General features: G+C 41.1%; 1 protein-coding gene across 1 annotated transcript; it reads left to right on the top strand.

The window, feature by feature from the left end:
- The first annotated feature begins 292 nt into the window (after positions 1 to 292).
- FAM180A (family with sequence similarity 180 member A) lies at positions 293 to 24,212 on the top strand. The gene is made up of 3 exons (XM_005144398.2): positions 293 to 469; positions 22,706 to 22,806; positions 23,796 to 24,212. Exons 1-3 carry the CDS (start codon positions 394 to 396, stop codon positions 24,135 to 24,137), a joined length of 519 nt encoding a protein of 172 aa, XP_005144455.1. The 5' UTR covers positions 293 to 393; the 3' UTR covers positions 24,138 to 24,212.
- The last annotated feature ends 174 nt before the right edge of the window (positions 24,213 to 24,386 follow it).

Genomic DNA, 24,386 nt, shown 5'->3' on the forward strand with positions numbered 1-24,386 from the left:
GCAGTAGGATCCAAAAGTGTCCTTAAATGAAGTTACTTGTGTCTCTTTATTGGACAAAAATAAATTCCAACTGGCCCATATAACAAATGAAACTCAACTACAAAAATGTAATGATATTTATTCACACAGTTGCCAGCAAACTCACATGCACTATGAGTCATTCCAGATGTGGATAAAAACAAAGTCTGTCTGTGAAAGTAAGTTTCCTGATCCCGAGGAGACTTGGTTTGGGAGTGGAGCTGCACACTGACTTCAGTTGTACTCAGAACAGACAGGTTCTCCTTCAAAGGGGGAGGGGGAGAGGAAAAGTCATTTATTTATTCCTGAAAAGAAAGGAACTAGGAAATTAAAAAAGCTACTATACAGCTAGACATACATATTTTAAAGAGAAGGATGCTTTGGAAGACTTTACTGCTGCTGCTGTTCTATTACAGTGCTCATGCCACTGTGACCCACAAATGGAACAGAGGTAAGATTTAAACATGAAAAACTATTTAGTAGAAAACTTTGAGTTTTTAAATTTGGTCTGAAATTATGTTACATTCTACATATACATACATATATTTATATATAGTATATATAAATATATATATATATAATTTGTCCATTCCAACTCTCAAATTCTTTTTCTGCTTTAGACAGGTCAGCTAAGTAATTATATAGACAAATAGAAAAATACACATGCATAACTGCATAAAGATAAAATGCTATATGTATTGTATTATAATATAAATAATATATATAAAATATCCCAAGAACCAAGCCAACATTATTTTCTCAATTTTTTCTTTTTCATTCTTCCTCCCTTTTCTCCTGCATTAATAAAAAATGTAAGTGATGAAAGCTTAAAGCAAAAGCCTTTGCAGTCACAGGTGGCATAATCTTCTGTTCTACTAGGCAGATACTTCGTAATAGTAAACACAACAATGCCTGGATTTTGAAAGGTGCTTAGAAATGCCTATGGTGTTACCCTGCCAGACTAGCACATAGAACATAAGGAAAGTTATTAGGCTTCAGCTGCCAATATGACAATATGTAGTTGTGACATATTTGTATTCAAGTGTGTGACAATAACGTATGAAATGTTTTGGGACTGTTGGATTGTATAGGAGATAGTTGCTTAAAAGCTAGGGATAATGTCCTTTCCCTTTTCTGTTTTATTCTTTCTTGGTATCTGGCATGGGTTCAGTAGTTGCTTGAAGTGGAAAAAGGAAACACCTCCCAAAAGATTTTTTTGGTTCTGATATTGAAAATTACAGATATTTAAAAGAAGTTGAGTCTGTTAAGAACTCAAGCATTCAGGTGCCCCTGTTCCCACCCCAGTCTCCCATGTCTTCCTCATTATAACTGTATAGCTGATTTCTTTTTAGTCTACTCTTTGGGTTTGGTTTTGATTTTACAGGGGAGGCAATGTCTGAATGAATCAATGAAGAAGTATGCAGTTCTGCTAGTGCTGTATGAATGCTTAGCTGTTCCTTGCAGTTAGTGGGGCTCACTGTCAGGGCAATGGCCTGGGACTCAGAATGGCAGATTCTTTTCCCAGCTCTTTCATCAGCCTTTTGCATGATCCTGAATGAGTCATTATACCTGCATATATCTTACTTTTACTGTATAATAGAGGGTAATGACACCAATTGTCATAATAAAATCTCTTCATTCTGTAGATAAGTGTTCATATTTTCAGAGGTAACACCTAAAAGGGTGATAAAATCAGAACTAAATCTGTATATATTAAAAAAAAAAACAACCCTACCTTTTGGAAGAATAAAGTCACCTTACCTCTGAAATGGAAAAAAAAGAGAATGAAAAAGGTTCATTTCCATGGAATAATCTCTATGCAATTTAAGGATATTCTTCAGTTTTGCTAACACACTTATTTTCATTAACAATACAACCCTCAAATGAATCCACGCAACTATTAAAGGCCAATTTAACTGCCATGAATATTTAAATAAAAACATCAGAATTCTATTATGCCTTTGGGGAAAGCAGATTGTTTTCAATTTGGAAACTCCAGAGTTTGTTTTTTGAGACTTCAGAGGGAAGAGAAGATTCATTCCCCTTTGTGATAAGGAATTCAGTTCTCACAAATAATGTATACAGACATTTGCTGAGGAGGAAACCACTTTTTTTTTCTCTACAGCTGTTGGGACTATTCAGCTCCAAATATGTTTTAAAGGCATGACTCCTTCAATAATAGCTACTTCAGAGAACCTCCACTCCCCTAAACTATCTATCTGTCAGCCCAATCAATGCCATTCTAATTTGCAGTATCCAGAGGGCCAGAGCACTGTCCTATTTTTTTATTTGCTTAGAAACTTCAGAGGAAATTTGAGTATTGAGGCACGACACACCCTTCTGCACACTCAGAGCTCTTCCCCCCCTCCACAAGTGACAACTGACTCTTGTCTGGGACCTATTCCTGATCTAAGTTTTGCAATGGAAAAGCAAAGACAGCACCTGGTCTGATGGAAATGAAAGACAGATCTGCATATAATCTCCTATTTTACTAGTAGTCCAGATTGTTTACAAACCAGTACAACAAAGGATCCTGCTTTAATTACCAACAGTGATTGTCTGCAGTAGAAACAGTCAATACCGGATAAAATAAGGTGCATCTTCCATTGTTTTTTCACTAGGGGGCACTGGGCCCAGCCCTTGTAGCTAAGTATTGAAGCTTTGGCTCAAGAAAAGTCAGACGTCAGGAAAGATGAACATACTTGTGCTGACTGGTGAGTGGGAGCTCCAGGCTGCCACCTCCCTTTTAACTTTGCTTTTACAAGTGTCAATGAATGAAAATTATATATATATATATGTATATATATATTTATGTATATTTGTTATATGTGTGTATATATATTATAGATATATAAGCATTTCTGGCAGGAAAATTGAGTGGTTTTGTTTTCCTTCTTTTTTTTTTTTTTTCCTCACTTTCCCATCCATTTGTGTTATAAATATCACACTCTTCAACCTGCCTAGATCCAGCTGTGGACATTGGTCCAGAAGTCATATGCAAAGCTTGGTTCCTAGGATGGACGTGTTCAGAGTAATAAGGAAAAGATCCTGAATGGTGATGAAATAATTTGCTTGTCATCATCTCAGGTTTCCTTGAAACTATTGTAGGATTAGCTGTGTGGCATTACACTCTCAGATTTTGTGGAGCACCTCTTTAAGGAGAAAAGAAATGTTAGGTCTCTGTCGTGGTTTAAAACCAAGTCCGCACAGCTCGTTCACTCACTCCCCCCCTTGCTCCCCCAACTCCTGGAGAGTTAGGAAGGAGAATCCAAAGAATGTAGCCCCCACAGGTTGAGATAAGAACAGTTTAATAACTAAGGTATAACACAAATCACTACTGCTACTACTACTACAAATAATAATGATAAAGCCAATAACAAGTGAAGAGAATACAACACCTCACCAGCCACCAACCCATAACTCACCCCACCCTGCCTGACCGAGCACCGACCGATACCTCCTCCATCCCCACTCTCCGTTACCTCCTGGGTATGACGTGCTATGGTATGGAATACCTCTTTGGCTAGCCTGGGTCAGGTGTCCTGTCTCTCCTTCCTCCCAGCCTCCCCTCCTCCCTGGCAGAGCATGAGGCTCCGGAAAGGCCTTGGACAAACCAAACATTTGAGCAGTAACTCAAAACATGCTTGCTATCAGCAACCGTTCCCAGCCCGAAAGTCAAAACACAGCACTTGCCCAGCTACCAAGCAGGATCAAAAATGACTGCTACTGCTCAAACTAGGACAGTCTCTAATGAGTGATATTCCCTATGCGGTGGTAAAAGTGAGGACAGATTCATTTCTGAAGGTCACAAATAAGAATCACAGATATTAAGAGATGTTTCTGCTGGAGAAACCAAGGAACAAATCCTGTTCTTTGTCAACAAAAGTAAACAAAAATCTCCCAAGCAGCTGTGGTAACTAGACAAAGTATCACTGATTGACACTCAGTTGCATTCATCAAACTAGTCTGATGAGCACTGGTACATTGGAAAGCAGAAGTTAGCTTCAGATCTGCAATGTAAGAATTGCCTGCTTCCTCAGGAAAAACCTCTAAGGCAATCCTTATTAGCATGTTTCACATTAGCTGACTGTAATTTATTTGCTGTAAGGGCTTCCTGATCCAAATAAATGGCATATAAACAGTACCACACTTAATGTGGTTGTTCAGGGAGCGAAGATGCATTTTGATTTTCTGGGTTGAAGACATGAAATAAGAAAGTAAAAGTTTTGATCCTCGAGTGAGAAAATGATGTAATAGCTATGTTAGCACACTGAGGTTTCATGCTTTTGGGGAATGGTTGTGCTGTGCCTTTGAGTCCTCAAAAGCAGTTACTACAGTAGCATCCAGCCCTATCTGGTCCAAGTGCATTATTTTGTCTGTAGAGCTCTGTGAAAGTCAAATGGTTGTTCTACAACATCAGAGGAACAGTTTGCTCTTCTTAGAGTCTTTCTGCAGAAGGAATTACTTGAAAGAACAGAAGGCCCATCCTCATAATTTCCCCACAGCAGTGCAAACTTTTAGTATTTGCTCTAGTGTTGTGGCAACTGAGTTTGTAAGTCTGATGGAGCAGCTGCTATATGAGCAGCTTTTGCAGGGTGCTTCTGCTTGTGGGCTTAGCTACAGCAGGCTGGTACATCTCTGGTGCCAGGAGAGGGAGGACTATGTAGAAAAGAGAGTTAGGCTGTTGCTAGAAAGCTAGACAGTCCTTTTATAAGGAAGCTGTATTTAACCTATTCTGTATTCTGTAATCATTTGCTATATAGCAGATCGCTGGTGATCTTGGTGTGTGGGCAAAGGATGAATGCCTTGAAGACTAAGGCAAGTGGTGCATCCCCACACTTTGTGACCTTATTTGCCTCTCTTCCTTCTTCATTTCACATTGCATCCTTACAGCCAGGCACTCCCTTATTGAGCAACTTTGGGATTCCACTGCTTACAATAACACTTGGTTTGGCATTTTTGGCTTGGACAGACAAGCAAAAGGAATATGGCCTGAACACACCACAAATGGTCAAACACACATATACATGTATGTCCAGAGGGCCATGAGTATACCAGGTTATGGTCTTGTTAAAAAAAAAACTTGTCCTACACTGTAAGTCATAGGAAGAAGGTATTAGAAGAGTATTTTCTGCCCTTTAAGCAATCAGAAGAAAGCAAGGACAAAGCTACATTTTCAAGCAGATCTGGAAGATATGTGAGAAGTAATGAACGAAGGAGGTAACTGGGATATCTGCATGTCACAATGTCATGCGGAGTAGAGATCACAGACCCAGGGCCGAGACAAGCTGCCTGCCTTGCACTTCACACGACAGTGTAAGGACTCCAGCTGGTCCCTGCAGCAGGATAGTCACGTGCATAGGGTGTGCCCAAGAGAATGAGCTCTGCTTTTCAGCAGGGATCATTTGGTTGGACCCACTACCACACTGATACGCTTACACTTCTTCTGGCTCTGACACCTCTGTCCTAAGCTTTACTGTGTGGTACGGATGTGGCCCTCCTATTCCTTGTAGCAAATTCCTTGGGCATCAGCTGCGGTGACAGTTTGAAACTATTGCGTAAAGAACTATTGCAGAAAGATCACAGACAGAGGACTGAAGAAGGGGCTGAAAAGGGATTACTTATTAGTACCTGGGAAAGCTGCTTGGTGTAAAGAAAGGTAGCTAGAATGTAAGAGTCTCTTAAAGGATTTAACCTGTGTAGGATAAATATCCAACAGGGTAAGGCTGTAACTGTAATCAAAATCCTTTTTAGCATGTCCTGATTCCCAAAATACTTCTTTGAGGGCAGATTTAATTAATCTAACCTGCATGGAGGATGATCCCTAAATCAGAATTCACAGTGGACACCTGAAACTGAAAGACATAAACGATGCTTCAAAAAAAAAAAATCAAAGTTTCTAATCTCTTCTAGGGCAATGATGTCAAACTGTGATGAGATCAGAAAGAGGATAGATTATAGAAGCTTCTACAGTTTAGTTTAGATCACAATGGGTATTGTACTTTATAAAAGCAGTCATGCTGTTAGCAAGGAAGGCTCTAAGTGATTCTGAGCCTCTTTCTCCCCAGGAAGCAGCCAAAAATGGCTAAAGATTACAGCTCATACAGTCATAAACTAGATAACAGAATCAAAAGTTAGAAAGGAGCTAGACAATTTTGAAGGAAATTGGGTAAGCAACAAGTGGAAGACACATAAGGCAAAGCTGTTTTCTGTTTGATATGTGCTAGACTAAGTGAGAACTATGAGCTAAAAGTAGCACCAGTAGAATCTTTCCAGTAACTCCTGTTCCATTGTAGTACTGAGGACTGGCAAGTCAGTAAGGCATTTGTTGCCATTTTGCTCATTTTTTTATTTTTCAGGATTCTTGCATTTGAGGACACTACATTCTGTAGTGTCCCATTTATTTGCCTCAGTCCCAGGTATAGAACTGCCATGGGATCTGGATCATTTTGTACAAGAGTCCTCATGTCCCAGCCAAAGTTCAGCTCAGAAGCACCTCCTGCCATTCAAATCCCTCCTCACACTTTCATATGGAAATAGCTCCCTTCACCTGACCTTTAACAACCACCTCACCACTCTTAATGTATGCTGTTAAGAAAATGTTCCTTTCCACAGGTGAAGTAGCTCTGTTAAAATGAAATAACTCATGTACATATGCAAAGATGTAGAGCGCACTGTGAGTCCCCTCCTGATTATCTTACACTTGACTGATGGGCCTAGAGACCCCATTGGTACCTGGCATTATGCGAATGCACAGAGTGAAAAAAATCTTTCCTTCTCCAAAGAACTTTCAGTGTACTTAAGGAGAGGAAATGCTAGCATCCCTTTTCATTGTGATGCACAGAGTAATTAAATCAGTTGCTCCAGACCTCTTCAGGATGGCTCTGTGTGTATGGTCCTGTATGTGGTGATTTTTTAAAATCTGTTTATGAAGCATAAAATGCTTTTCTTGTTGGGTAAATCATACCAGATTCATCAGGAGCGAATGACTTCTCAGGCAGAAGAAATTTTATCAAAAGCACTGAATAGTACAATGTCATTGAAAGGAAAGTCAGCAGGTCTTAATGAACATCACCAGGCTGCAGAGACTGATTATTCAAATAGTGACAGTAAGATGTAAATTGCTGAGGTAAAGCACTGAGTGGTGAAGCAATTAACTTAGCATGCAGTGCCTGGGCCTGGGTTCAAGGCAGGGCAGGACCCACAGGGCCAGCCTAGGTTCCTGGAGATGAACACTGGTGCTTGCCTGCAGGCACAGCCTGCACACACCTTCAACCAGGCTCTGGAAAATCTAACCCTAACCTTGGTTCTGCTGCAGGGAGCAGAGTCTGTCCAAGATGAAGTGAAGCTAACTGGGTACGTGGACCCAGCTGCAGCAAAACAGGGAGCTGTGCGAGTGTCTTCGTTTGAAGTGGGCAAAATAGTCTGCTCCTTGCTTTAACTGAAAGCACCTAAATGTGCAAACCAGCACCACTGAAGTCAACGGGAGTTTTGCCATTCACAGGAGTGAGGCCACAATCTTGGTCATTCTCTGGAATTTGATTTCCTGTAGTAACCCTGGTTCTTAAAAGCTTCCAGCCCAAAGGCGTTATTTGTTGGTTAAAGTGGTTTTCAGTAAAATGGCACTGTCACAGGTGAAGTTGGTGCAGGTCTACTACTAGTTGGTGGTGGGAAGCAGAGGAAATGTATCAAAACATCATAAAAAGATAAAAAAAAAGGCAACTTGAGGATGAGCTTCAAATAACACTTTTGGAGAGACACACAGAAAACTGCCTCCAAGGAGACAGTCACCTATGGGGTATTCTCTTCCCCTTGAAGGAAATAAAGACAAGGAAGGGATCCTCTATGCCTCTATTGCTCCTGTGTTTCTCATTACTGTGAAATCCTGTTTTATTTGGCTGTTTCTGTTGCAGCTTTACAATATATCCCCCACAGCATACATGCTCATTCAGGGACATTAAACTAGACTGTCTTCACCGCAAGCCACGGGGCTCCCTTGCCTACTCAGTGGCTAACCATTAGCCACTAACTCTTTTTATCCCCACTGTGGGGCTCCAGGCTGCAGCAATAACCTGGCTCCTCTTTTCTCACTGTCATGGTGCTTGTGGAAGCACAAGTTCAGTGCTGGGCTTGTAAGTAAAAAGAATGTGAGGAGGAAAAGAGTAGAGTTAAATAAGCTTCACTATTCCCAGTTTCCACAAACATTCCTTTCCTCTGGTGAAAGCTGATGTGTGGCCTTTCCTGGCCCAGTTTGCTGGTTAGGCTTGGCAACACCCCTACTCCCCTGAGATCGGCACACATACCACTCATCCTCTGGAAATTCCTTCCCAGCCACAGGGAAACAGGTCACCAGCCAGGAGCCAAGCTCCAAACTTGCTGAGTTCTCTGCTCAGGAGGAGCCAGGTGGGTAGCTGAAAAACGTTGCTGAGGAAGGGAAAAATAAGTTGTTCAAAGCTCAGAGGTTACTTGGGAGGAAGCGGGACAGTGGAAGGGCAATGCTGCACTGCAGTCTCTTGTTGGAGACCCAAATGCGCAAGGTCTGCTGCAATGCTTGCGGTTACCCCACCCTCTGGCATGGCGCGGGGGGAGCAGAACATTCTGGTTAGTTTTTGCATAATCGTGAAGAGAGCAAACTGCACTGGACTATATGCAGACATCTGCTGTGAGCCGGAACATCAGGATGTCATCATCTCCACCTCTTTGGCACATGGTGGCATGCCCAAAACAGCACTGATGCTTCTAATCTCTGTCTTGGAAAGAGTACAGACTTTTCAATCTGGCGGGCTTATTAGAGCCACTGAGAGTCAGAAAAGAAAGGCAAAGGTGAAAGGCAGACATGCTGTGAAAAACTAGAGAAAAAGCTGAAGGTGAAAATGTCAATAGAAGGAGGTAGCATGAATGAGAGGAAGAAAAAGGTAAATTGTGGATAGACAGAAAATGTGATAAACTTGGATGGGAAAGACTAAAGCACACAGACGTTTAACATTAGGGTAGCTGACCTTTGTCAGCATGGTATGTATCCCCATCTGAACCCACCCTTCAGAAGGTTCCCATCTGTCACAGCTGGTCTTCATCTTACCCATCTGCTTGTCAGGCTTATGTCAAGCTTATGTTCAGTTTCTCTGGAGCTGGCACTGCATTTTTCTCATGTAAGCAGGACTTGCGCTTGCTTCTGGTCTGACCAGCCTCTCGGTGCTCTAGGATGGTGAGATAAGCTAGTCTGGGCAATTCAACACTGGTCATAGTATACAAGTTAAAGTTACTGCTACTGAATCAGCAATACGCCAAGGTGCCTGCACAGTTTGTTTTTTTTTCATGTGTGTCTTTTTGGGCTTTCTAAACTATGTAGGTATGAGAAAAAAGACTTCCGACAGCCCAAGAAACAACCTGTTTTATTCCATGGAAGCTTTAAGAAACTTTCTGGTTTATGGGGCTGTTGGGCTACAACATTTCCCATTAATGCCAGTCATAGTCATAATGCCACAGCTGCACAAGTCCCTCTTTCCCCCTGTCAGACCCTTGAGGGATGGATCAAGTTCTACAAGCTCTCACTTTCCTCCCTGGTTTTCATAACAGCTATGACATTAAGTTTCTGTTTATGCCTGGCACTGAAGAAACACAAAGTAATTGTTTGTTCAATTTAGTTATTAAAAGCAGATTTTATGTCTGAGGGAACTGTTCATATCTTAAGGCCCCTCCTGAAATAAGATACATTTAAGGCATGCCTCATTTTTATTTACTGCAATTGTTCATAGCTTGGCACTGAACAAACTCCATTTTCAATTAAATACTACTTGTAGACATCCTAATATAGCACAGCCTGTGTTAAATGAAATCATTCATTTGTCACAGTTGCAGCAGCTTCTGGTTTTCTGGATTGCCATGCCAATTTGGCAGAAAACTTTGGAAAGCAGTAAGTCTAATGACAAAAACATATATACTGCTTGTTTTGTTCTTTTCTACCACTGGGGTTTTTAATAAACAGTACTCAAAGGGGTTGACCTATCCTGACTCATACTTAACAAACCAAAAGCTCAATTGGGCTCCCTCAAAGACAGAAGAATAGAAAAGTACCCAAAGGTATTTCCGCCCTGGGTTATCCCATAACAGGAATCAGATTTAGTCATCAAAGATCAGATACAATCAGACTCACTTAGGCTCAAGTGGCAAAGGACAGTGTGTGACTGCCATGTGTTGGGCTCTGCAGCAGAAGGATGAAGATGATGTGGCCCTGCTTTCACATAGGATGCCTGGGAGAAGTCAGGGTGAAATGATCAGGCAGCACAGTGTCTGAGCTCAGCTCAGAGGATCCCAGTTTTGATGAATTGAGTACTCATACAAGGTGTCCTCTGTCAACCATCAGGAACAGCTAAAACCTTCTTTCTGGCCCAGGCTCGGGGCTTTTAGCTTCATTATCTAACCTTCCTGCCTTTCTGTATGAGGTACCTCTCTCACTGTACCCTACCTCTCCCTAAAAACAGCCCTGCTGCAGAGAGTGGGAAGACAGCCACCACTTGGCTGAGCTCTGGACAATGCTGCATGCTGTGGATGGAGGGAATCCTCCAGTTATACCGAGAGGGGATTTGAATGTTTAATAATGCGACTGAGAAAGATGAGGCAGTCACAAGCTGGCAATTGCACAGGCTGGGGCTTGTCTTGCTATGGTGCTGTATTTCTCATGTTCACAGCAGGGAAATGTGGGCTCCAGCTGATGAAAAAATCTCTTTTAAAGAGTCTGCCTGGTAAACAGCTAAGTGTTAGGGTTACTGTAAGCAATTGTATATCCCTAGAAAGACACTCCTTTTCTAGCCAGAAATGGTATTCAGGGAACAGGCTGTTGGACATTTGCTGGAATTTCTGGATGCCCTTCAAACCCTGAATGACTAACTATGTGCCACAGACCAGCAATCTATCAGTCCAGCACACACCCAGTTATGTCAGCCCTAATCTCTGTGCATGCTGCTCACAGCCAGCATGGTCCAGCTGAGGTGAACTCCAAAGCTGAACATATGCTCGTATATGCTCCAAAGGAACATATGAGGGCTCCTCGGTGAAATGTCACCTTCAAGGCAAAGAGCTCAGTTTCTACTTGCACACATTTGTCACTGAGATAAATGTGATCAATTTGTCACATGTCCTAAATAATTGGTACCTCTCCTTCCTCTCTATTTACATGACTGAAGATGGAAGTGTGTATCATGTCCAGCTGATTATTCAGATCCATCTATGATGTCCCCTTGGAGCTTCTAACTTTTGGTTGAATTTGTGCTGCCAAACAAGGCATTAACTGTTAAAGAAGCAAATGTTTCTCCACTGATGCCTCTGTATATGAATGCTGCTGAAACAGAGGCTGGACCTCAGCACCCCCTGAATGTCTGCTCACTGAGGTGGAAAAGAGGGATAGTCCTTCTCACTGCAACTCAGCTGAGAGCAGCTACTTGGACATATTGTGATTTACTTGTCTGTTTTCAAAGCCCATTTCATTTCCTTATGGGTGCTTTTGCTGACAAAGTAGCCCATGCATTATTTAAACAAAGTTATAATCAACTCCTGAGAGTCCTTTTCACAGCAAACTGGAGAGCTCAAGTAAGCATCTCTCTGTAACCCAATGTGATGGGTAACAGCTACTAATCCAGCATGTCCAAGGAGCTCAGCCATGACAAGTTATTTTGCATTTTGTTTCATCCTTAATATCTGTTCACTGCTCAGAGGTAGAACTTAAAGATTACTGCGGATAGTATTTAGAAGTATAAATATGGGGACAATCAGTCCGTGCCTTATTTTATGGCCATGCAAAATGTCAATCTACTCTTATAAATTATTAGTTTGCTGTATTAGTGTGCGCCAGGATCTCAGACAATGATCACCTCTTACCTATACGCCAAAGACCAGTAATAAAATTGCCCTAATATGACAAAAGACTGTCATATGAATATGATGTAAGACAAATATCAATCCCAGGTTCATAATCAGATGATCTCTGCAAACTCATCTGGAAGATCATCACCACCACCAAGCTGAGGATAACTGTCATGCAGTATTATCACACGATTAAATCTAGTTTTTGCAAGGATTGATTCTCTAGGGACAACTGATGTCAGATTGACAAAAGATTTTTGATTCTTAGCTTATAACAACAACTTATGGAGTGTATACATGCTGGCAAAAACTTTTCTATGTGAGCAGCTTTCATTATGCAATCTTCAGTGTCTGAATTAGTAACAAGAAAGCATAAATCCAGGGAAAGACAGGTTGAAATTTACAGTGTCAGCATCACAAGAGCTTAACCACTTCCCCACAGTAATAATATCTTCTTTAGCAGTCACCATGCACAGAGGAGTTAAATCAAATAATAAATTCCAGCTGGTTTCAGGCAACAGTATACTAGATGTTTTTGCTGGAAATTAAGTCTTCCTCCCTTACTCCAAATTTATTTTTCCTAAGTTAAAGCATGAGGTTATTAACATTTTTTCCTTAAACATTTTCTCAGCCTATTTTCCTGTAAGCAAAAATCTACTTTACAAGTTCACCTCAAAAGACTCTAGGAGAAGAGAATATATGGTAAGGAAGAGTAGCACTAAATCAAACATGTGGGAAAAATTGGCAGGGTCATCTTGGGCTGGGAGCCATTGAGGGATGGCATCCATAGGAGCAGGAACTGCAGCAGCAGAAGATGTTGAGTTTTGAATTTTCATGAATTTCAGAAGCAACTGTCAGCATTTTTGTGTCTTTCAAGTCCTGCTCCTCAGAAAACAAGATATTTGGGTTATTTTGTTGGCTATAAGATTTAGGTAGGCCTGAATCTAAACTTCTTCTCTTCCCTCAGATCCCAGTCATGTCTTTCACAGCCCAGGACTCCCTGTGACTTGGTTACCCATAAAGCAGCATCACAGGGCTGATAGTGCTAGCTCAGGCCATCTGAGTGCTAGCTCAGGTCATCTGAGGACCTTGTCCACAGTGTACACTGCCTTTAGCAATACTGGCAGATCTTTATGTATTTAATGGTGAATTCAGTTGTATGCCAGTCTCAGCTTTATTCCAGGAGATTGAGAAACCTGAAAGATCTAGGAATAGTCAGATTTCAGGAGAGCATGAGATAACAAGGAAACAGTGAAAAAGCAACAGCTCTGTAGAATGGAAATCCCATATTTCCATGGAGTGTGGGGAAGGCAGCTATAAAAATAATTTTTGCATTGATCTTTCAGATTTCTTTGCTATGCTTCTGGCAGTATCACAAAGATTGTCTTGGCCCACCGTTGATCTGCACACATTGAAATTCACTGATTAGATATCGTGGATGATTATATTTGAGTGTCATTATTTTTTTGATACTATTTTCATGCAGATGTAGAAATTAACGTAGTGGGACCCAGACATTCATGCAGGTGTGAATTTGACAGAATAGATGCCTTCTTACAGTGCCCCTCACTCACTGCTGCAGGAGGGGTTCCCCTGCCTATTACCCAGGGATACAACACAGCTTTTCACCCTTCATGTTCTGCTCAGGTGGCAAAACAGCTGTACTGGTCCAGTTCAGAAACATACCTGAATCAGTATTCAGCTCTTAGTAACTTTCTCAGATGTCTTTATCATCACTACTAGAAAATAAGCAATGGTTACAAAAGGAATTGTCTCAAGAAATAATTTATCTCCTCACAGAAACAGCCAAGTATGCCCCTACTTTTTCTTTATTGGGCAAGGCTGATTTACACCCTTTCTCTATTTCGCACATATTCATGTCATTAAGAAAACCAGCAGCAGGTGCACTGACATTTGGAGCTCAATAAACAGCTGGAAAGGCAGCTGGGATTTCCCTGTTTTTAAAGAACAAGTGAAATCCCAGAGCAGAGGAAGCAGAAAACTAGGATTTATGTATTCTCCTCCTAACAATTTATGTCTTTTGGATGGGGATTTGAAGGAAAATGGAAGACAATTCTTACTCTTTCTAATCTAAGGAAGAAGAGTCAACATAATGTTTCTTCCTTCTCAGTTTTGAGCTGCACTATTGATAGTGAGTTTGAGGAGTAGCTTGTTTTGCATGTGTGCTAGTATATGTGGATGAGCAGTTCATACACAGATAAAATAATAAATAGTTTGTTATCAGTTCAGTAATAGCTCCTAACCCCACCAACAAATACTTGAATTTACTTGCTGGTTGAAACAATTCACAGACTGCTTAAGTGAATAATTCCAGGATCCCCATAATTTCTTCTGTTTTTCTATACCTCAGCTAACAACCCCATGATCTCAGGTAGGACAGTTCCCATACAATAATTCAGCACAGTTCCCATACAATAATTCAGTCATCAATAACAAGAAATCTTCATCATTTTTCTTAATCTGCAGATCATAAATTTTAAAGTCAGAATAGCCATATATTTTTTCAATTTGGCCACCTGCAAAGAATTTCAGGTAGTGTCCCTTTCAACATATCCAATGCATTGTACTTCATTAACACACATTTCTGAAAAGGCAGACACTTCAAACTGGAAGCCATCATGGAATGGAAATCTGCTAGTTCTGATGTTAACATTTTTAACATGTTGTTAACAATTCTGCCAGATACAAAGGCAAGATAATTTCAGAGAGAGCTCTTAAATCTACATAGTACTGGTCATTTAGATAAAGCACATGATATTGTTTCTACTCTGAACAGACATTTTATGGAACTAGTCAATGACAGCAGTTGATATATAAACTGAAGAATCTGAGCTGTCATTTGTGATAATAAAAAGTTCATACTGCTCCCTGTTTATGTGTGGTTCAAACTGGATCTTTGATTCCTTTCTCACTATCCAGCCTGTGAATAAATTTTAGATATTCTTTGTGCTGGTTGTATTTACTCTGTTAAAAGTTCTGGGGGATATAAGCATAAAGGGAAGATTTTGGCAGCTAGTGGTCCTGCAGCCAATCCTCACCTCTAGCAGGAGCAATGAGTATACTAGCTGAGGTGGCCATTCACAGAAAGGAGCCCATTAGTTTGGTGGTCAGATCAAGGGTGTGCAGGCATGAGAAAGGGCAGGGCTGATATCCATCCTTATGCATCTGAGAACTGGACTGTCCTAAAAGCAGTTGGACCACACTTGCACTGGGAGTTTCTCACAACTAGGAATGCTGATGGCATAGTAACTGTGATAACGAGTGAGACAGCTAAAATCTACCACTCTTTTATTGGTTTGCTTTTCCCCTTCATTCATGACCAGACAGAATGCTGGATTGACTCATGGTGTGGCTGTGCAAAGCAGTGTCAGCACAAAGAGAAGGAGGGAGAGCCTCACTGCAGGTCCCACGTGCCAGACTGGCCTTGCAGCTGCAGCTGTGATGAGGTCAGCCTCAGCAAAACCCTAGCTTCTCAGTTGCCTTCGCCTGCCAGGAAACCAAGGAAGCCTGACTGAAAAAGTAAAACAAAATGTAAAAAAGTCCTTCTAAGCTACTGGACACCTCTCCTCTGTGGGGTGTCTCAGCTGTGTGTAAATATATACCTGGGAGGAGGTGGTGTGAGGCTTGAACCCTCCCCTTTGGGCTCTGATGGTAGTACAAAAAGAGAGCAGAGAACTGGAAAGAAATAATTTGTTTTGAAGGGCTTTCTTTTCAGAGCAGCAATAGCATGATGCATAGAGCTCTTGGAGCTGCTGCAGCTCTGTCTTTTCCCATGAAGCAGAGCTTTGATTTTGAGTGCTCTCACTCCATTAACAGGAGTTCACACTTCACTCTGCTATGGTCCTTCCCTATGGCTCAGCACATAAACGCCAACATCCAGCTGCATTTCCTCCCTCCCTTCTCCGCTTCTTCCTGAATAAATGGAAGTAGATTGGATCATCATCAGATACCTTCACTTGCTCATTTGTAACAAACATTTTCAAATCTGTTTCATTAAGATTGCTTTGTGTCTTTCCCTTGTATAAGAGATGCTGTGAGCAACACAGATTGGGAAGGAGAACTTGCAATGAAGACAGAAATATAAAGCACTGGTTCCTTTTCCAACTCTGCATGAAATTTCCTGTGTTGCCAAAATTGCTTATTGCATCTGTGTATATACAGAGTTAGTATTTCCTTTATTATTTCCTTTCACTCATACAGTGTTCACCATAGTTTATCCCTAGTTCCTGGTAATATGGCAGCAAACGGAAGTATTACAATATATTTCACGTGCTTTCAGTTTCTTTGTGTTCATTTTTTTCTCTCCACACCTTCTGTGGTAACTTTACTCCAGCACATTAAAGGCCTCTCTTGGCTGACTGCATCTTTTTTTTGTGTGTGTGAGATTTATAATTCCAGGTGGGAACACTCTTCTTATGACCAAGGGAAGAATAAACAACACAGTGTATATTGCTACAGGCTGGTACAGATGAAAATGCTGCATAATGGAAATTTCATCTGAGGGAATAAATTCTAGATCATTCTAGTTGGTTGATGCCAGTCACGTCTTTGAAACCATTTTACTTAAATAATAAGAAAAAAAATCCTCCATCTCTCACAAACACAGTCTCAGACGCATCATTTCCTTCTCCAGCAATGCACACTTCTGTAATCAAAAGGCGTTTTCTGGTCTTTCTAATACACCTTCACATTTCTAATTCATGCCAAGTAGCTAGAAAGGCTATTATCCCTCTAGGTTTTATATAGAAATTCTATTACACGTTAATCTAAAATAACACATCTTGGGACATTTATGAAGAGCAGAAGTTAGGTTCGAGTGGGTTCTGTTTTAGGAAACTGGGAAACCCTTTCAGAATATATTTGTTTCTTAAAAAAATTAAAAAAAAAGATAAATTTGAAAAAACTTGCTTTGTGATGATCTAAGGATTTGAATAGAGTCTGATATTCATTCTAAGTGTTTTAAATGGTGGGGCGTGGGAGGACGTGACAACTTTTGTAGGGAGACTACTTCCTACATCCTTATTGACAAAACTTAGACTTTTGAGATAGAACTTTTTGCTCTTAACCACTCTTTTTATAACCAAAGAAGAAACAAATTACTCTGCACTTTTAGCCAACCAGTAGAAATAAAGAGAGACCACTGACACTATTAATTTTAGTCTCAGGAGCCAAGATAGCAAGGATGTGGAGCTGAAAGTAAAAAAAGAAAAAAAAAACCAGCAAATTTTCTTGGTAGCTGCTTTTAAAAACATGCTAGTTCATGTTGGTTTGTAATTAAAATGCCTTCTCCATCTCAAGCTGTGCTCTCCTAAGGGTCATTGGGATTTAATCTCCCAGTAATGGAGATATAAATGTATTAAAGTTGGAATGCAGAAGCTTTTGCATTGAACTTGTCATGGGAGGTACTTGCAATTCCAGATACAAGTTTCAGAAGCTAGCCTACAGCACTGAAATGTTTTCCCCTGTCTTTCTAGGTTTTTGTGTCTGTTTTCTTTATTTTATTCCTCTTATTCTTCCTGCAGCTTCCCACTCTTTCAATTTCTCCTATGCTAAGGCAAATTGTTCAATGACTTGTAATACAGCAGTTTTGATACAGAAAAACAAAAACTCAGGAAGCATAGAGAAACTATGTCTGAGCATGCTCTGCTGCAGGTCTAGCCAGCCAAAGCTCAATTTCGACCCTGGCAGCTATTGCAGGCCCAGGCAGTATAAACACCTTTCAGGTGGTGCACACACATCCTTCTGGGAATGAGGAAAGTGCAAGACAAGAAGCAGAGGATGGGGTTGCTATGCATGAAACTTGTTCATCACTTATTAACACTGCATTTTTTTGTGATTTATTCTACTGTTCTCACTGCCTACCACACATCTCCTATAGGTCAACACCACTTCGCCCTGAAGTTTCACCATTGTTTCTGTTACCAACACCTGCTACAGACACAAAGCAGCAATCACTTCTAGGAACTTCCCAGCAGTCGCTACAACAGAATAGGTTCAACCAGCCTAGATCACTCATAATTTTTGCATGGCATTTTAATGGCTGCTGTTTCTGCCTACACAATCACCCTGCAGACAGTGCTGATTTCATGTGCTCTGGGAAATGCTTGAATTCATCTTGAAGAATCATCTTCATCTTTCAAAGAAGTCAAGGCTAGTGAGAAAATCTCCAATCAGGTTATCAACAAATATCTTCTTTTGACAGGAGACTCCGGGTGTGCTAAGACCCTTTTAGAGCAAGTTCCAGGCAGGTTAGAGAAAAATGTGGTGACACAAGGAAAATTTCCAGCTCGCTAGTGGAACCAGCAATGCTCCAAGCTGACTAAGAGCAAGCTTAAAAAGGGAAATGCATCTGGCCCAGGAGATGGCTTTTTCGGCTCTTGCAGAAACTCACATGAAAAGAAATCTCAGCAGGGCCATATTTTATATTTTATTAATCTTTCTAGCTATGTGATGTTTAGGCTAGGGAAAAACTCACACCAGTGGAGCATAATTCAAATGCTTTGCTCCTCTGGGCTTGTCGTGGGGCAGAACAAAATGACAGTAGCTAATAAATGTGTATAGATATTTTTTACCAAATTTACCATGCCTTCATGAACAATAACCTAGAAAATTTTGCATTTTCCCTTCATTTAGGAGGCAGTATGCATGTTTGTTTCCACACACTAATGCACTCCAGTGCTGAACAACTGTTTTGCAGTAAATACTTTTATTCCCTGCTTTACCGATAAGATAAAGCCAAATAGGGAGAATTTCCTGTCATTATAATTTGGGATGCATTAAATTCTTCTTGTTGAGATCTTGGAGTCTGGACTTCAAAAGCTTTGAGAAGGAAAGGAAATCTTTTGCTGTGAGGGATCAAGCTGGATGTACTGCTGAGCTTGTAGCTGTTCCTCACTACTAAGGGGTTCTTTTGAGCTTGCAGTAAAAAGACAGTTGTGGTGGTCTGAGGATATGGTCTTGCAGAGCCCTGTTAACCCCTGTTACAACTGCTGGTGAAGACATAAAGGAGGCATCACTTTTCCTTTTTAGGTCTGTCACTGTACAGGAACTGCTGTCTGTACAACTGCTTCCTGCTTTGCACTCTCAGAAATAGGGACTGGTCCCAGGAAGTCTGTGATACCCATATAAATGATTTTCATGAGTTACTTTGAGTCAGACTCTAGTAATCTAAGGCAGGAGGACACAATTGGAAGCCTGCTGACTGAATCTGGCTTATAGGACAACTCTAGCTGGGCCACTGCCTTTCACCACATCAACAGACAACTCTGCTTTGCTTTGCTTGCAGGGAGATAAGAGTTTATGGTCCACAGGTCCTTCTTGTGCTTCTTCTGTCCTTCATAAAAGGGGTCCCACTGAAGCATTGAGATAGCCCTTTTCCATGCCTCTGAAGTAAATAAAAATAATTCCTACTGAGTTGTGACCTCGGTTAATCCGTGTTCATGGAGCCCTGGGGAGCTGTACGTGCTTTGGAGCAATTGGCCTGATTCATGCTTTTGGCTTCATACCTTTTCATAGAAAAAAAAGGGCATGGATGGTGCACAAATAATTGAGCACTCCTGCAACTATGCTCTGTACTTACTGAGCAAGCACATCACAGGCAGCAGTTGGGAAATGGTGAACTGGAAAGCAAAACTAAACATCGATAACATCACCAGTAAAACTACACGGAAAACCTGTGACCATCACAAATGTTTATTATGAGGTTAATGAGGTACAGAAAATTCTGGCATGGCTCTTAAAACAGATGAAAGCATCTTTAAAATAAAACTATTGTCAGCCTCAGATGTCATAGTATGCTTAAACTGTAAAGAAATCTCTAAGTTGTCATGAGCTAAATAATTAGAAGCAGACCAATGAGTTGGCAAACACAGCTGCAGCTTTTGTTTAAAAACCTGGGTAGCTCTGAAGGAGAGGTGGAGTTGGGTCAACAGAGCTGTGGGAGACTGGATAGGCTCCTGCAGTCAACAATGCAGAAAACGGGCTCCTGCACCACATTTTGACAGGCAGTTTTAACCACTCTTAGGAGTAGATTTGTTGCTGCCCACTGTCTTCAGGCACAAGCAGTGATGTACTCCAGGATAAGGCTGTTCAGAGCTGGGCAGGTAGGTTGGGGTGCATGTCTGTGCCCAACCCAGTACTCCTATCCACCTCCAGCCCTGAGACCTCAATGGGCACAAGGGAGGTCAGATCAGGGAGCTCTCCTAAGGCCCCTCTGAAGAAGGGATACACAGATACACAATAGAAAATGTTTTCAGTAAGGATAATAAAAAACCCTTATTTTTCTTACTTCATCTCTGGCAATCATAAGCTTTTTATTATGTGACTGTTCAGCCCTCAGGACATAAGCACCCACATCCCCATTGAGACATTGTGACACATTTGTAAGAGAAATAAAATCAATAAATCACTAGGAATCTCTACACTGACTTCAGAGATCACTGGGTTGGGCTTTCTCTTGCTAATACTGATCTCTGCTCAGACGTTCACAGCTACTGTAATTGAAATGAATTAGATGCAACATCAACATAAAGTGGCGCACATTTCTCTGCATCTTCCTATGGAAGATCTGCTTGGTAGATTTACATGGAACACCATTAGGGAAAAAAACACTAAAGAGATGGTAAGTCACAGTAATAGCCTTTTGCTGTTCTTTGATAGTGTGCCAGTAGCTCACGTCAGATATGGAAGTAACTGCAGGAAGAAATAAAGCCATCAGAGAAGCTTCAAGTAGAATTTTCAATCCCTAAATGCAGAAACTGGCTTCAATTTCTCTGTCTCAGCTTTTGTGATAAATTTACATGTGTGTTTAGTGAGTGTAATGAAAATCAGAGAATGCTTACTCTGAATATTTACACAGTCTAAGAGGAGCTCGTGAATTTATGGAAAGGACTGTGTAGGGAGTGATGGTGGAAGGATTTGACTATTGTCAAAGAGAGGAAAGACATGAAATAAAACGTATATCAGGAAAATCTCATCATTGTGACAAAAACAAATGAGCTCTGAAAGAGTTTCTAAGTAGATTCACCAAGAACTGTAACAAAGTTTGATATGTTTTGGGAACAAGATAATGAGATCAGGGAGTCAGTGCTAGCCTGGTCTCTGCAGAGGATGGCATGCTTCTGGTACGCATACAAAGTTCTTTCTCACAACTTAGCAGTTCACACTCTTGTCCCTTTGAATCTTCTAACCTAATCCATGTTCTCCTGGGAACACCTGGGTAGGAAAACTCAGCTGCTTTCTGAGATTCTGTGATTCAGCAAGTAGGTCAGTACTAAATTGCTAATATGGTATTCATTTTTGTGTGAGTCCTTCACTGGGGTTTTTCTGTCTGAGTGGTGATGGGCTGAATCTGATGACTCAGCTCAGCTCCATGGTGGAAATCTGCACTTGGCTTAAAAGCAAAAAGTGACAATAAGCAGGAGAGCACTGAAGAAAGATGCCACAGGCACCTTTTCCATGACTCAAAGTGTATTTGAGATGTAAACCATCTGCATATGTAAAAGGCTGTTTCCACTGAAAGAGGATCTAAAAGAGATAAAAATGAATTGTCATCATTATGGACTGGATTTCTGCCAGCTGCTTAGCAATTAGAGTTTTAATTGCTCAGTAATAAAAGTTCTAATTATTCAGCAATTAGTGTTTGAAGTTTCAAGTGATTCACATGCACTTAATATCACTCTCAAACTGCCAAAAGCAGAAGATGGAATAACTTCAGTGTGTCTCAGCAAAACTGTGAGCGAATGGGGTGAACATCAGAGATTGAGTAGCAGCAGAAAATGGGTATAGTCCAGTTGCCAGTGGTCAGCCAGGCAAACATTCTTGCAGAGTAGAACCTGCAGGCAGCTTGTGACCTTTCCGAAACTCACCACCTCCTCAGCTGTGCCAGACAAGATGGTTGGGGTTAAAGGCATCATGCTGGAGACCAAGTCCTTTCAAATATGTCTTTTTTTTTGCTTGACACACTCATGATCTGTAATATAGAATTAGATGTTTTCTATACTCTGAACTGTACAGGTCACTGATTCCACAAGTGCTCTACCTCACTGGGATGCTGAATTTAGGGGCTATACATATGTTTTGTCTCATTTCCATGAACTGATATCTGTAGTACACTTTGCAGTACAGAATAAGTATCTGATCATAGCAGACTTTGTTGTTTCTAGCTATAACATTGTGAAATATTAAAGTCATAATAAATGGGATTCACCTCATTGAATGTACCTATCTTGTCTAAGCTGGTAACAGGCTCGATGAATAAAGATAGGCATCTCCAAAGGATGAGTCACTCTTTCCAGGCATATATGCCCAGGACAGATAAGATGATCTACTCTGAAGGAATTGTTTTTGTCGGCTAAGGAGAGACTAACATTTAGGCAGCTGAAACCAGGAGAAATATACGGTCTTAGAAGTGTGATGGTAGGAGAATGGCCTGAAGAAAGAACTTTGTTGAGGGTGATTATTAATTTCCCCTTGCAGAGCCAGGAGAAGAATATGTATTCCAGGCAATGCTGATATTTCCATTATCATTATTGCTTACACCATGGCTGCACCTCAGAGTCCCAGGTTTGGATTATAAATCACTTTGTATTAGACTGTACAGATGCAAGACAAACCAGCTAGACTCCATCCTTAGTAGATTAGAGTCAAAGCAGACCATGTCAGCCATTTTATTTATAGTGAGAAGTTTCAATGTAGAGTAAGTCTTTGGAACAAGAAGTTCTTTGGTTGAATTATTGTTGAAAAGTACTTCCTCTTTTCAGTGTTTGCCACCCTATGGAACCTCTCTTTTCCCATTATTATTTTCCAGCTATGCTTTTCCCAGCTGCTCAGCGATTCAAGAGGTCCTCAGCTGCCTTCCTTAACCCAGTGCTACAAAACTCGCTGGAAGATGTGGTCCTGCTTTATGAGGTTCAGTATACGAGACCAGATAGTACCTTAAACCTTAACCAAGACTGGGGTTATTTTACACACTGGGGTTATCCATTATCTGTCTTCATGGCACTTTTACTCATTCCTGCAGTAAAACCATCCCTGACTATGTAACAGCTCACCAGAAGGGAAGGAACAGACATATATATGACAACCTCAGTTTTTTCAACACTTAAGCAGGCAGCAGTTGCCTACAGTACCGCAGACTAGTGGGTTCTAGTTCACTGACAGGCAAAATGTAAACCAAAGCAAACGTCTTTCTGCTGAAAGCAACTTTCTTCCAGAACAGTTATGTATTAACAACATAATGCATTAAAATTCTTTGGTTTAAATCTTAGTCCCAAGAGCACATTGCAAAGTAATCCCAAGGGCATGAGTGTTTCACTCCAAAATAATTCAGGTCCCCTCTTCCACAGCAGTGGAGACTGCAGGGATAATGCACAGTCTACAGTGTCATATGGTCAGCTAGGAACACTGGCCCACCTGAAGAAGGTACATGGGTCAAATCTGTCTGTCCCACACCTTGATAAACTGGGACTGAAGTCCAAACAGGGGAGATGGGCAGGGAAGACGGGCAGGGAAGACATTGCTGTGCTCTCTCAGAGAGCTAGGCCATTGCTGCTATCCCTGACAGGGTAAATGGCCTTTTCCCAGCTCTGCTGCTGTCTCTCTAATACCCATGTAGCACCAGCAGCAACTCATGCCTGTTTTGAACAATGGAAGACTATCTAGATTTCCTTTTCCTCCCTCCTTTCTCCATAGCCTGTCTCTAATTTTCCCAGGTAGGTAACACAAAAGTCTAACATTTACATAGAGTCTTTCTGCACCACCCCCAGCCAGTGCAATGAAAGTTTTGTCTCTATTTGACCTAAAGTAAAGACCTAAGGACATGTTTTTAATTCACATTTACTGTGCATAGAGTCTCTTGCAGAAGATATATAGCTTTCTGTGTTCTGATTTTGTACCAGTTTCTCTTAGCTGAGCTTGACATTGACCAAAGTCAGAGGATCTCCATCAAAGATGAGGAGCTTGCTTCACTGAGGAAGGCTGCTAAGTTTGACACCATCTGCAATGAGATTATCCCCAAGAGCATCACAGAGATCCGCAGGCTGAGTAGCATGCTGTCTTCCTACCCAAGGGTCCTCAAGAAAGAAGACTTTGAAAGGACAGTGTTGACCATGGTCTACACAGCTTACAGGGCCGCTCAGTCCCAGGGGCACCAGAAAGACGCTTGGGCTGAATCCTTTGTCAGTCTTTATAAAGCCCTGAAGCACGACTTGATGTTTCCATACAACAAAGACACATCATAGTGGGAGACTTGATGCAACGGTAATTCAGCCACCTCTTGTGGTTGATAAGGGACACATATAGCACGTCCATCACTTTATGCTGTAAAGAGTTTAATAGTCTGCTTCAAGAAAGATTAATTGTTTTCTAGCTCCCTCTTGTGGAATCCACTTTGTAGTTCCATGTTAAATGGAGAAAAATGTTATCTTCAGTCCTGGGAATTTGATTTTTGTGCTGGCTTTGGAGGCACATTCTGTGACAGGCAAAGAAAT

Source organism: Melopsittacus undulatus, chromosome 5 (genome assembly GCF_012275295.1).
Source record: "Melopsittacus undulatus isolate bMelUnd1 chromosome 5, bMelUnd1.mat.Z, whole genome shotgun sequence".
NCBI lineage: Eukaryota > Metazoa > Chordata > Aves > Psittaciformes > Psittaculidae > Melopsittacus > Melopsittacus undulatus.

Bases quoted from the DNA above. Each gene is read 5' to 3' on its own strand.
- FAM180A (XM_005144398.2), top strand. From the start codon at position 394: ATGCTTTGGAAGACTTTACTGCTGCTGCTGTTCTATTACAGTGCTCAT. The intron at 470-22,705 runs GTAAGATTTAAA...ATTATTTTCCAG, and splicing joins GACCCACAAATGGAACAGAG to CTATGCTTTTCCCAGCTGCT. The intron at 22,807-23,795 runs GTTCAGTATACG...ATTTTGTACCAG, and splicing joins ATGTGGTCCTGCTTTATGAG to TTTCTCTTAGCTGAGCTTGA.